We start from the raw sequence: 13691 nt of genomic DNA, 5'->3' as shown, positions 1-13691 counted from the left end.
AACATTTGAAGATCCTTGTCCCAGGTGGGACTTTGCATGACCTCTGGGACAAGCTATGGGGATGGAATTTACAACTACTGATAAATCCTGGGATCTCACTAATATTGAAAAAACTATATCCAGGTAGCAGGGCAACCTCTGTCATAATAAAGAAAAGCATCATTTCAAAAGCTTATTCTTATTTTGCATTAAGACTCCAGGAAGACTTCACATGCTCTATGTACCCTTGGTGTAGCTTCTGAAAGACATGGTTTTATGCACAATTTCAGGGAAAAGGATAGGTGACTGAACACAACTGATTAATTTTGTGAATGTATTCAAGCTTCAAAAATGCAAAGAATGGCATTTTTATGGATTAATTTGGCACACGGGATGCTGCTGTAAACATGTCAATTAAATTCTGGTACTTGAATCCCCTTTCATGTTTTAATTAAACATAAGCACCAAGGGCTTATTACCACAGTCTGGCACAGAGAATGAATTCATTAAATATTTTTTCTACTGGAAAAAATGTTATTTATTTATTTATTTTTTGCTTTTCCTCATAAAGAAATCTAGGAAAAACAGTACTAGGAAGGAACAAAGGTGGTTTCCAAAGAACTCCAGATACAGAATAAGTTAAACAGGAATTAAATAACTTTTACTGCTCAAATCTAACATTACCAGATCAATAACTAATACATATCTGCCTTAAAATAATCACTTCTCTCCACTTTTTTCTCTTTATAACCTTTGGTGATATGAACATGGCCAGACATGGTTTAGCCATAGTAGAAGCCATCTCCCACTCTGCATATGGTTCTTTTCAAATACCCAGAGTTTTCAAATTAAGTCAGATTTTCCCATCCTAAATACTCCCCTGCTCTCCCCATCCTTTTCTCTCTTGGACGCAAGCCTTCCCTCTTTCCTCTCTGACTTACTCCTGCCAGTCTGGTTTCTGTGCTCTTGGCATTACTGAACTGCTCTAAGGTCACTGATGACATCCTAATGAAAAAATCCAATGGCCATTTTTTCTTTGCTCATTCTGCTTGATTTCTATGTCTCACTTAATACTGTGGACACACCCTTTATGATCCTTGATTTCTTTTGTTTCTAAACAAGAAAAGATCTCCTTCCAGAAGTAATTTCTAGTCTTGATTTCTGTGGTACTCCATATCCTGGTTTTCTTGTCTTTAGGTGGAGCTGTCCACTCAAAGGCCCTGACTATGGATTCATTGTTTCTTCTTAACATTCTACCCTGGTGATGGCATAATTATCTTTGTTTGTTTATAATATTCCATTATGAATAGCTTGCACGAGTTGCTAAATAAATGTGTCTTAAATTTAATTGTTTCCAATCTAGTGAACCTGATAAACCACAACACTATTCTACTATTGAGATTTCACTTAGCTTCCTAATTACATTAGGACTTCCTACCATTAATTTTGCCTAAGCATCTTATGCAGTTAAATTTAGCAAAATACCTTACAATTCTAATAAACAGATCCAAGTGAAAATCATGACAAATAGCTTGATAAAGAACATTTTATAAATATGACAAGTAGTATAGAAGATCTATTTATTCTGGATGGAGTCATAATTTTTCAGAATAGTTTCCTAACTTGTGTGGACACTTAACAAAATATTTGAATTGGTTCTTACCCTGAAAATCTGGATTGTATGGTAGTATAATACACTCAAACTATATTAAAACTTTCCTCTTTTAAGTAATATATATTTTGGAATCATTTTGCTCATATATCAAGGTTATCTAAGTTATTACATAAATGTAGTTCTTCTCTTTCTTCTTTTGGCTTTAAATATAGTACATTCAGAAGCTGAGAAATGCAGAAAATGTGCTTGTTGTGGCCGTAAGCTAAGATTCAGAATCTCAAATTAAATCTTGCCTTCATTTTGCACCTGTAATTACTAGGTCTCATTTTTCCTCTGGTTCTAAGATACTCTTAAAAACTACAAAGATGTTATAGTTGGTATAAAATATATATTATTATACATATAAATTATGTTTAATTTATAATATAATATATAATTATGTTTTAAAAAATTTCAGACAAAGCTAAACCAAATACTTTATACATTATCTGATGACAAAATGCTGAGCAATATCTTCCATATTTTCTACAAATCCAAAAAAATGACATGGAAACTTATAGAATGAAATGATCTCAAGCACATATATCCTCCAAGGGGTGTTAGAACATGCTGAGATGGATAATGAGCTGTCATCATGGAAACACTCTAGAGATGTGTGTTGTGAGCCCACAGACCTGAAATAGTACTATTATTATGAAACATTCTTTTCTACAATTGTTTCAGTATTCTGGCTTTCAATCTAGTGGTCTATATAGCTGTTCAAAGTACTTCTTAAGAGTAGGAAGATCTAAATCTTCCTTTATTTCCATAAAATTAAATATTTCAGCCTAAATCAAATTAATAAATATTTTTTCAGAATAATTAGGTCAAAAATATTTAAGTAATTTAATTATTACTAAAAGCTCTTAAGCTTCAAACTATTCTATTCTAACTTAAAATACTATCAAAATGTAGCACTTTATAACTGGCATGGTTTAAAAATAAATGGTTATCAGTATTTAACTGATGTGAGAATAATTTCATTCTACATTAGCAAAATTTATAGTAATTTTTAAGTAAAGTAATTTCTAGTAAGTTCTATGGAAATGTCTAAACCACAAATCTTTTCAGATACTCTAGCTTATTTCAATTATCTAGTCCAGTGCTGTTCAATGTAAACAAAATGCAAGCTATATAGGTAATTTAATTCTAATAGCCATATTTTAGAAAGCAAAAAGAAACAGATACAATTTTAATAATATGCTTAACCTAACATATCCAAAATACTATTTAAGCACTAACACAATAATTAGTGAGATATCATATTTTTTTTTTCTTTTTTTTGGTACTAAGTTTTTGAAATTCAGTGTGGATCTTACACACTTCTCACAGGACATCCAAACTCAGAGAGGCCACATTTCAAGCACCTAGTAGCCACAAGTGTCTAGAAGCTTCTCAACTGGATAGCATGATTTAGTCAATCTGATAGCTTCTTTTGGTACTTGGTGTTTTAATCTAGTCTTTTACTAAAGCATTTTATGAAAGAACTTAATGAATAAATGATTGTTTTCCTTTGACTTTTGTTTGTTTCCTTGGCTGCCATATAGGTCAAATTTGGTGAGAATTGCCCTCTACCTTAAATATACGCTTATGTGGGTGAGTGAAATTAGCATGGCGATTATATACTAAAAAACTGATACTACTTAGAAGAATGATTTGTTACACAAAATGGAAGACGTTTCATTCACAGGACTGTGAGTACTGAAGAATACTTGCCAGAAGAATCCATTCGAAAACTGGTCCTTGGTGGCACTTGTTCTGGATGGGAAAATGGGGAATTAAAATTGAAATTCATTTATGGCATTTAAAAATTCATCTTTTTTTTTTTTTTTGGTTGCAGTTAGAACTCACCCTCAATCTTTTTCTTGTGTTTCATGATTTTTTTCTCTAAAATCCATGGAGTTAATGGACAGATTTACCCTGTTTTACGTATATGAATATGTCTATAAATGTATCTTTTTCACACGTAGGAAAATACCTGAATTCTTTTAGATCAGAATGGAAAAAGAAAATCACCATTTCCAAAGATTAAGCTTTGATTCTGAAGATGAGTGCTGATTTGAAAGTAACGTCAATCCAGAACCCAAAATATGCACATATCTTTGAAATCACACAGGATATTGTGTCATCAAATATTAAAATGGAAAGTGAAAACTTCAATCAATAATTATGCTGATTTATGTACACCATTCCAAACATTTTGATCCTTATAATTATTTGGATAGTAAGTTATATATAACTAGTCGAATAAAATTGGTTTATTTTAGCAATAGGGATCCTTCATGAGAACTATGATACCATAACATGTTACATATAACATAAAAGTTTATGGACATGAGTGTAAAATACTATATATATTCTATAATGTGCATATGAAATACTATGGAAAAATGGGTATTTTATCATTAAACTTAAAAAATTAGAAGACCAAGTTCTGATTGTTTTCTTACTGAGCATTGTTTGCTTCACTATTCAACACTGAAAATGAAATAGAAGCCTCTTGAGGGTGATGACAGGCTTCCCCAGGGTACCCTGCACAGCTAGTCTCACTTGGTGTGGGGAGAATGAAGCTCCCTGCTAGGCAATCTGCATTTTCACAGGAAATAAGCTCTCCAGCAAAACTGTTTTTTTTTTTTTTAATCTCCCTGTTTAGTGTAACTGCTTAGGATTATGAATTGAGAAATATTCCTTAATCATAAAGATGGAGCTATAACAGGGATGGAAGACTGTGCCCTTCTAAATACCTCCATTAGTTGTAAAACTGACATCATAATCTTTATACTATTCTAATCTCACTAGGACCTACTTGCCATCCAGCAATTACACTCAGTTTACTGCAGCCCTGATGGTCTTATTTTTAATCATGAAAGTACTTTGGGTTACATTGTCAACTTGTGCTACCACCAAAATGCTCTGACAAACTAACTTTCAATCAAGGACTGATTTTAGAATTTACTTCTCGAATTTCCATCCCCTTTTATCCCCTGTCTGAGTCCCAGAGCATTAAATTTTAAACCAGTGAATTTAATGAATTTATAAGCTATCAGATTGAATCTAATTTCTAAAATACAGGGGAAAAACATGTCTCCAACTTAACTTTTATTTCACTATCATTATTACTTAGCTATATCTTTCTCTATTAAAAGGAACCTGTTAGAAATATAATACCATAGTTATTTACAAAGTTACTGAAAAATATTATTTTTGAAATTAGATTTCCCAAATAAAATTTACATATGAAAAACAGCAAGCACACTTAACTGGATTTACTGACTCCTTTACCAACATACTCTAACTGCAAAGTGACGCACAATGTGATATATTAGAAACTCCAGCTGAAAGGCAATTTTTTTTCACAGATTAAACCATAACAAATTAAAGATAGCAATAATGATTTTCCTGAACAAGGTACAGGAAATTAACCTTCATTGTACAGTTGCGGACTTTTTTTAATGCTCATTTCCCCCATGGAGTGTTTTTGCTTTCTTTTTTTCTTTTATTTGATTTCCGACTGTGCTGTATGACATATGAGATCATAGTTCCCTGACCAGGGATTGAACCTGCATGCCCTGCATTGGAAGTATAGAGTGCTAACCACTGCATTGCCAAGAAAGCCCCAACAGAGGATATTTTAAATGATGATGTTATTTTTTTCTGGTCTTTTTATGATTCTAATGTTAAAGTCACTGGTAAAAGTGTCTAAACATTTACATATCATCTTATTTTGATTTTTCACTAAAATAAGGTAGTGTTCCAGAGAACATTTGTGGGTAGTACTGGACTACCCACAGGCCACTGGACATCAGCAATGTCCAAGCACATGTGGCCAGGGCTTGATTTAGCTGTGTTCAGACATGTGGATGTTCTACAAACCAAGGTAGCTGTTTATGATTACTGAATAGCTGCCTGCTGCTATGGACGCCATCACTTTATCTAAACCTTTCCTAAACTATTGGTGTTTCCAGTTTGACTGTACTGAATATTTAGTCACAAGGGCAGAGGAGACTGGAGACAAGAAGGCTCAGCAGAAGCCCTTGCATGGGCTGTGGAGCTCTGGCTCTGAGCTCAGTACATCTTATGCATCTACCTTGTGTGCTGTGGTTCACACTTCACACCACTGGTTTCCATTTAGGGTCTCAAGTGATGTGCTGCAGTGAGTAATATTTTTACACTACCCCAGCTTTCCAAATGGCTCTGCCATTAGGATGGGAGACAGTGCTAACTACAACCCTTGCTCACTAATAACAAGGAAAGAGCAGCAGAAAAAAAGAAGATGGTTTAGAAATACAACCACCCATTTAAGATGTTATGAATTACATGTGCTTTATAATCCCAAAAGAACTCCACAATGAACAACAAAAGTGCAGGATAAAGGCTTATGTGAAAAACACAATGGTCCATTTTTGATCAGCTATGAATTATAATTTCATTTCAAATAGAGTACTAAAAACAGCCTTGTAGCCTTCCTTCATTATGCTATTTAACTGGCCTGTGGTTGCTCTTGATTGCTACCTTCAGCACAAAACTCATTGCTTATTACAGATTAATGCTTCCTCATTTCTCGAAAGAAAAATTGATTGTGTGAGCTCATTTTGAAGAAATTCCAGAGGAATTTCTGTTCTAAGGAGGTCCTACCAGAAGGCACATTATACTATATGGGTCCCTCACTCTTTTACAATCCTATGTTTGAGTGATGTCTTCCTGCAAAAGAGTATAGACATGTTGTACCTCATAAATTGTTTATTTATAATAACCAAGGTTCAATGTGAAGAGAAAAAAGTTTGAACAACTTCAGTCATAATTCACCTTGGATTCCTACTAAGGGACACAATCATGAGGGAAGAGTTTCAGGGAACAAGGGGTTTTCTTCTCTCTTTTTGTTTTCACTGGCTTGCCTGCTCCAGCTTCTGAGATTGCAGTGTGGAGTGTGTTCAGGAAATGGCCCCATGAGCTGAGGGGACAAACTCTAAAATAAGTCTGAATTAGAGAAAAATGAAGCAGCAGGACATGACCCTCATTCCTAAATTATCAAGTTCCTTGGCATGATCATAATCTTATTTTGTAAGATTCCAAAATGAGCCACACTCATTACTTTGGGAAGCACTTTGTATTCCCTTGCATTAAAAAGAGGAGCCAGTATGGCCATTTTTCTGCAGTTATGTGAGTACAATCTGTCTTAGGAGCAGAAAGACAGACAAAGTTAACTCTTTTTTGGTCCTGTGATTATTGCGATGATGAATTTGATTTATTCTCTACGATAAGAATGAGAAGTTCTCTTCACTTAGATTAGTGAAGCCTCACCACCTACTTTCTCTACTTAGTTTGCCATGCTCTGCACTTGTACATTTGCAGAGTTTTCTGGGTATGGAAGGAGTTCTCTGGGTGTTGGGCTACCAAGACAAGTCACTGCATACATCTTTACCTCAACTGGGGATAAAAGATGTATGGACAAAAATTCAGGGAGCCAAATAAATCAGTTTAAAAGAAATTATTTATCTGATTAGGCTTTAAAATTTGTATTCACAGCCTGTATATTTATTTATTTATTTATTTTTTTTGTTTCTTGTTTTCTTTTTTTTTTTTTTAATTTAATTTTATTTTTTTAGATATACGCTTTTCTTGGACAGTAATGATGTCTATCTCTTTAACAGATTGTGTAGTAAAGGAAAGTCATATAATTTATCATTCAATGAGGACAATCTGCAGTGTTAAACGGAGCTATTAATTATACCAGGACAACACAGAGCAGGGCTCTCCCAGGCAAATGGCATGCACAGTCACCCTAGATAGTCTTGGGGTAAGTAGGACATTATAAACTGTCTCCTATCATATTAGAAATATGTGGTTGAAACATGATGTAAACACATATAGAGAACAAGTGGCAGGAGGAGATGGGAGGGCAGAAGGCAGGAAGGACCTTCAGAAATAGTCTTTTCCCCTCAAAGTCAGAAATGGTGTACGGAGCCCAACATTTAGAATGTTCGCGTACAAACCGACACAGTTCAAGCCTTTCATCTTGTGACTGCAAAGAAAATTAAAGTCCCTCTTTCATGAAATTTATGGAAAAAAGACAGAGAAGGGAAAACTTAAAAATAGCATGGCTTATCTCATTACACAACGGTGGGTATTTTCCTCTGCTTTCAATTTAAAAAAATCCAAGTAATGGAAACAGCAAGAAGTCAATTATCAACAGAGACTGTTACACAAAGGAAAGTGAGATTTATGTAAAAGACTTGGATAGAGATGAGGGTGGGTAGATTTTTGCTGTTTTCTGGGAATTTCCAGTAATAATATAGGGTGTCAGCACTTGAAAAACTAACATGAAAACCCAGAAACCCCACTGGTCAAAATTTCTTTTGGGACTTTTTAGGCATGGTTCTTCTAGTATGTTTATAAGCTTATGTGGAATGAAGTTAATCAGGAAAATTTTTCTTTTTGCGTAGAGTTTGCCAGTAAGAACTAACAAGATTTTGATAGTTAAAAGATGTTTAATGCAAGACATTCTTCTGATTAAATATCAATTTTGAACATGGAACGACCCAGAGGGATGGTACGGGGAGGGAGGAGGGAGAAGGGTTCAGGATGGGGAACACGTGTACACCTGTGGCGGATGCATGTTGATGTATGGCAAAACCAATACAATACTGTAAAGTTAAAAAATAAATTGCAAAACACACACATACACACACACACACACACGGACGATGGGTCTAATTGTCTAGTTATATTTAAACTATTATCTGTATCAATTGCAACATTTTGCATGTTGAAATACTGATAATGATTCGCTGTTACATAATAAAATGTCATTCAGGAATTGCTTCTCTCTTTGTGTCCCCACTTTCACTGTAAGCCTCATGTGAGTGGAGATCATGTCTTGTGATTTTTCTCTCATGGCATGCCCAGCCGAGTTCCAGACACACACTGTGCTTCATACAGTCTTGTTGATTGATGTGGAGCCTGGGGCTGCCACCTCTGGGCACTCTGCCTGATGCTCTGCAATCAGAGGCATTGCCTGGCCTGCCAGATGGAAGAATCTTCTCTCTCTCAAGTCCCATGTCATCATAAGATCTTATGAGGACCCGAGGTGTTTCTAGCTTTTCCTTTCATAAGCATGTACCTGCCATGTTCTGTTTCCTGTGGCTCTAGTATCCTATGGTTGTCTATGTTTATTTAAAATCACAGTATGTTTCCTCCCAGGAATACATCTTTATTAAGATGTCCTGTGCATGCACATTAAAATGTCAGCATAATCTAATTATGAGCCAAATGAGGCACAGCACCATTTACATCATTTGATAAGTTTCCATCATTTGCAGAGGACTAGTAATTTGAATCCAAATACTTCTTGACAGACTGGATGTAACAAACATTCTGTAGCTCTGCAGAGTAGAAGCTTGTGGGTGCAGGTACACTCTTTTATTTGGTAACTGCAACCCAGTTTTAAACATGAATTTTAAAAAATCTGCTCAGCGTTAGATTTCACTGTAAAAGAGGATACCATGAGGTCATTACAGGTCAAGGAAAATGTGAAAAGATTTGGTTTAGACACTTTGGTTAGGATTCCCTTCCATACTTTCCTTGGTCCCACTGATTTTTCTCCTAGGAAACAGTTCAGAGGTACAGAATAAAAGGAGTCATACCTAAATATTACGCATGTAATTCAAAAGAATAGAGTGGCTCAATATGGGTCTTTTGTTTGGATGCATACATTTTACAATGGTTAAAAAAACCAAAACTATTAGAAGATGATGAGAAATACTCCCTCTGTTCATTAAAAGAATGCATCTTTGGCATTTTTCTAAAAGTTTAAAAGAGATAATGAGACTTTTTCACACTTGGAAACACGATATGGATACAGGGCAAAGGTCTATGTGAAGCTGAGAAAAGCAAAGCGAACTGATCAGCTATCCAGAGATTAGAGAAAGTGGTGCCATGTTTTTGTTTTAGTTTTTTTTTGGTTTCCTTAATCTTCAGAGCAGAGCTTTTCTTTCCTTGACATGATTTCTGTGTTTCATTCACACTCCATTTAGTGTTACAAAATAACAGGACAGAGAGAGAAGAATGGGAAAGAAAATGGCTCTTTTGGCTCCTAAGAGTTGTGACCCTGAAAACATCATTGTGTCCTTGGAAACATTAGAGAGAGCTGAGAAAACAAGACCGAGGCGGTGGGGAGGTGGGGGCGAGGAGCAATGAAAAGAGGTCCCAGCAGAGGCACGGGCTGGGCTGACGGAAGTGCAGGGGCATGGGGCGGGCAGTTGGGATGTTTGTTGTTCAAGTGGCTGCAGACACAAAGGGGTACAGAGCTCCCGGAGGAGGACCGAAAAAGAAAGTCACGGAGGTGAAGGTGGATTGCTTTGCGAGGTTTGTCACAGGTGAGGAGTGGAAAGGCAATGAACAGAAGGAACATTGCAGGGGCTGGATAAAGAAATCAGAATTTGTTCAGGGTTAAAAGAAGGTCATACACCATTCCTTTCCACAAAGAGCATTAGACACCATAAAGAAAAGACAGAATAAACAGCAACGCTGCCTTTGTCTTGGGTAATAAAGCTTGCATTGGTCAGGAAACCACAAAAGGATGGAAGCAAATGACTAAAGAAGGGCCAAAAACAGGAGGAAGCATCTCTTGACATTCCCTAAAGGTAACCACAAAATCCAGCCAGCAAGGACAGGAGGATATGTTCCACCTTCTGAGTTAGGACTTCTGCTGTATCCTGATCTCTACTCGTTTAAACTGAGTTTTCTTATCTCCCAGTTAGTGAGAGCAGGACATAGAACTCAATTTGGGTGTCTCCTCATGGTGCTAAAGGTCAAGTAGGTATTTAATAAATACTTGATTACTGAAGTAGAAAAGGTATTAAGAACTGTGCTGAAATCATTCCTATTTTTTCAGTATAATGACCGTTAACACCATGAATTCATACTCTGTATTACACAGTGAAAAAATTTATTCTATCAGAGCAAAGACATTCTAACTACAGAGCCCTTTGAAAACATTTTAGTTGTTCAGCCAGAAGGAGAAAAGTGAAATACACTAGCCCTGACACAGCCAATTATTTTTAAAAGAGTGGCAGGGGTGGTGGTGGCAGGGGGGAGGTTCATTTTGATGAGAGTGATTTCTCAATGGCTTGCTGTCCCAACTAGTTCATCAAGTAAAATTACTTTTACAGAGAGTTGTAGAGGATGGGGAAAGGGTATTATGTCTACTTTCTCCCTTACCAGCTGGGCATATAATTCTCAGCCCCCGAGCTCATCAAAGAGTAAGCAGATTTGAAATCCTCTGAGATCACACACAATTTAAAACTTGCTATTCATGCTTCAGATGATAAAGGTGGAAAGAAGACACTGGTGGAATACCGAAACAAAGGAAATCAGCGGACTGTAAACAGGAGCACCAGGAACCAAACACCGCTCTCTAGGCTAGTTTTCTCAAGCCATTACTCAAGTTCATATCATACTGTGTATTTCCTTCATAGATTATACATTCAAGCCATTTGGATTCCTGTTCTTTAACGTTCAAAAGAGATAACCTGTTAGGTGGTGAAAAATGGCTCAGTGAATGCATATGCAATATTAAAAACCTTTGTTTTCTAATATTTATAAAGTGCAATGAAATGATTTTAGAAGACTTTTAAATAGGGTGACAAGTGCCTACACAATATTTTATGACTCAACTTTCAAATGGGCCTCAGTGCATTAAATGAAGCAGAAATTTCAGGTAGAAATGATGGGCACCTGCTCTTTGCTTCTTGTAGAACCATTACTTTCACCATCATGAGTTGGAAGGACTTGGTTGACATTTTAATCACATTCCTAAAATCTTCAGTGACTGCATTCATGCTCTAAGGAAATCTATGCTTCAGACTAAGATCAGATTAAACATAAAAATCCTAACTATTTCTTCTTATTATCTGGTGGCTTAAATAAAGCTAGTCGTCTCTTTCTCTACTGCCTACGCTTTGCCCCCTTTCCCCCCGACATTCCTGATTTTCTTAAAGGATTTAGGGAGAAAAAGGAGGAAACAAAATTTAAACCCAAAAGATATGAGCTCTTTTTGAGTTGACATAGATTTTTCTCTTTTTTAAGGAAAAGTTTAGATCAGCTGGCTTTACTTTAGAGATAGGTTTTGAACCTCAAAATATAAAAATCACACCAGATCATTCCATCCTCAATAAACCCCCTGGCAGGGCTTCAGCTATTTGTAATACACTCTTGTTTTATGTGGCTTTCACTTACGCCTACTTTCATAAATGGCTCTCGATTTCTCGTAGAGCTCATATGGGTCAGGCTTCCTTGGGTCAAAGGCCTCTGTTGAGTCAGGAAAGGAACTCCTGTGAAGGGCGGGTGGGAAGGGCAGGTTCTGTGGTATGGCCGGAGCAGATAAACTCGTTTGAGGACTGCCTTGGTTCTCCCATCGGTCCATTATCTGTAAAGCCAAAGAGAACAGAGAAGATGACTGACGATGAACTCTCTTTCTTGCTGTTTCCCTTGTCACACACCACAGCCCTCACATTTAAGTTCGACTTCCTTGTCCTGCAGACTTTTCTTTTACAAAACATTCAAAACTTCGGTATAAGTGCCTTGAAAGAAAAAATTCTATTTCTATATAATAAAGCACCATAGATGATTATAAATACATGTGTTGCTTGACTTTTGAATGCAAACTTTCATAACCTTGTCACCTACCAGCCAGTAATTTTCAGCGAATCACTTAATCTCTCTGAATCTGTTTTTTTCTCCTTATAAAATAAGACACTGTATGTATTTCACGATAATTTATCTGTAAGTGCTTATAACTGTATGGTATTGTTCCTTTTCTAAGATGGTCCAATTCATGACACCGTTTTTACTGAAGAAGAAAATAGTCTGCAGGTATTCATTTGACACCTATACACATCCAAACCACTTCCTATACTTGAACATTCAATCACTTTCCTCATGGTTGATAAGTAATTATACAACCCTTTAGGGTTTCTGAGTTGTTCAAAGTCTTCTATGAAGCTTCATTTACTGCTGATCTAGTGGTTTCTTCTCCAGAATGCTGCTGCTGCCACCATCGTGATTTATTAACAGTCTGTAGAATACTTTTTAGTTCACCAAGTTCTTTATTTTACATTATCTCCTTTGATCATCACTATGGCCCCTTGAGGTAAAGTGGGGACTCATTTCTTTTTATCAAGGAGAAAGCCACGTTCACCAAGATCACCTGTTTACACGACCAACTTAAACAACCAATTGATTTCTCTTTCAAACTCAACTTCAGCTTTTCAGTTTTGACTAAACCTGTTGTATGTAGAATGAGATTATCTTGTTTGAGATTTCAAACAAGATGCCCTCTTGTTTGAAATTTTGTGCTGAGTGTAGTCCTCAGGATAAATGCCACTTTCTAGTGGGGCATGGTGGCTCTCCAGCCGATCCTCTTTCTCATCTCCACTGATGGTCCCTCCTCTCATTCCCTAGAACCCTACAGGTTCTCGCCCTTGCATATTTTATTTCTTTTTCTGCTTGCAAAGTTTACCTATTTTGCACTCTCCCATCTCTCATCTTCATTATACCTGGCTACTAGATTCAGATGAGGCCCCTCCCCCAGAAGGCCTTTGCTGACCATTCCTGATCTGGTTACTTGTCCTTCCTGGGTGCTCCCATGGTACCCACTACCTACCCCTCACACTCAAGTGTAATTGCAAGTCCACCTTTGTCTCCGCACATAGATGATGCTGGGGACAGAGATTGCAGGGGACATAGTCTCTCTCATTGTTGCATTATCAACACACAGCAAGTACTCAGAAAATGCAAATTTAGTGAATGGATGAAATCAGTAAAATATGATCACCTGTTCTTTCTTGAAGACCAGTTTTGATACACACTATTTTGAGCTTGGCAGGATTATAACTTTCTAGTCTCTACTGCACTGCTTTTGTTTTCCTAATAGCTATTGTTTGGATAGGGCTTCAATGCCAGCTGTCACCTATCAACAATATATGTTTTAAAGCTGGAGAGGATGTGAGATAGCATATAACACAAAGGTCCCTGTGACCCACTTATGTACCTAGGATTG

At 36.5% G+C, this 13691-nt stretch overlaps 1 protein-coding gene across 13 annotated transcripts in view; it reads right to left on the bottom strand.

Annotated features, from left to right (window-relative positions):
* MAGI2 (membrane associated guanylate kinase, WW and PDZ domain containing 2) overlaps window positions 1-13691 on the bottom strand; it is a 1452748-nt gene that overhangs the window by 193099 nt on the left and 1245958 nt on the right. For 8 of the 13 annotated variants that reach the window (XM_044947150.2, XM_025292002.3, XM_025291997.3 and 5 more), the window contains 2 exons: window positions 11870-12059; window positions 3350-3391 (listed from right to left, as the gene is read on the bottom strand). In XM_044947150.2, coding sequence (XP_044803085.2) covers window positions 3350-3391; window positions 11870-12059 — 232 coding nt within the window. The remainder of the gene's footprint in view (window positions 1-3349; window positions 3392-11869; window positions 12060-13691) is intronic. The other 5 variants (XM_025292003.3, XM_044947148.2, XM_025292001.3 and 2 more) reach the window with 3 other exon arrangements.

The sequence above is a fragment of the Bubalus bubalis genome, chromosome 8, assembly GCF_019923935.1.
Source record: "Bubalus bubalis isolate 160015118507 breed Murrah chromosome 8, NDDB_SH_1, whole genome shotgun sequence".
NCBI lineage: Eukaryota > Metazoa > Chordata > Mammalia > Artiodactyla > Bovidae > Bubalus > Bubalus bubalis.
The sequence above is the reverse complement of the archived record's forward strand: the minus strand, read 5'-3'. Positions and strand labels throughout refer to the sequence as shown.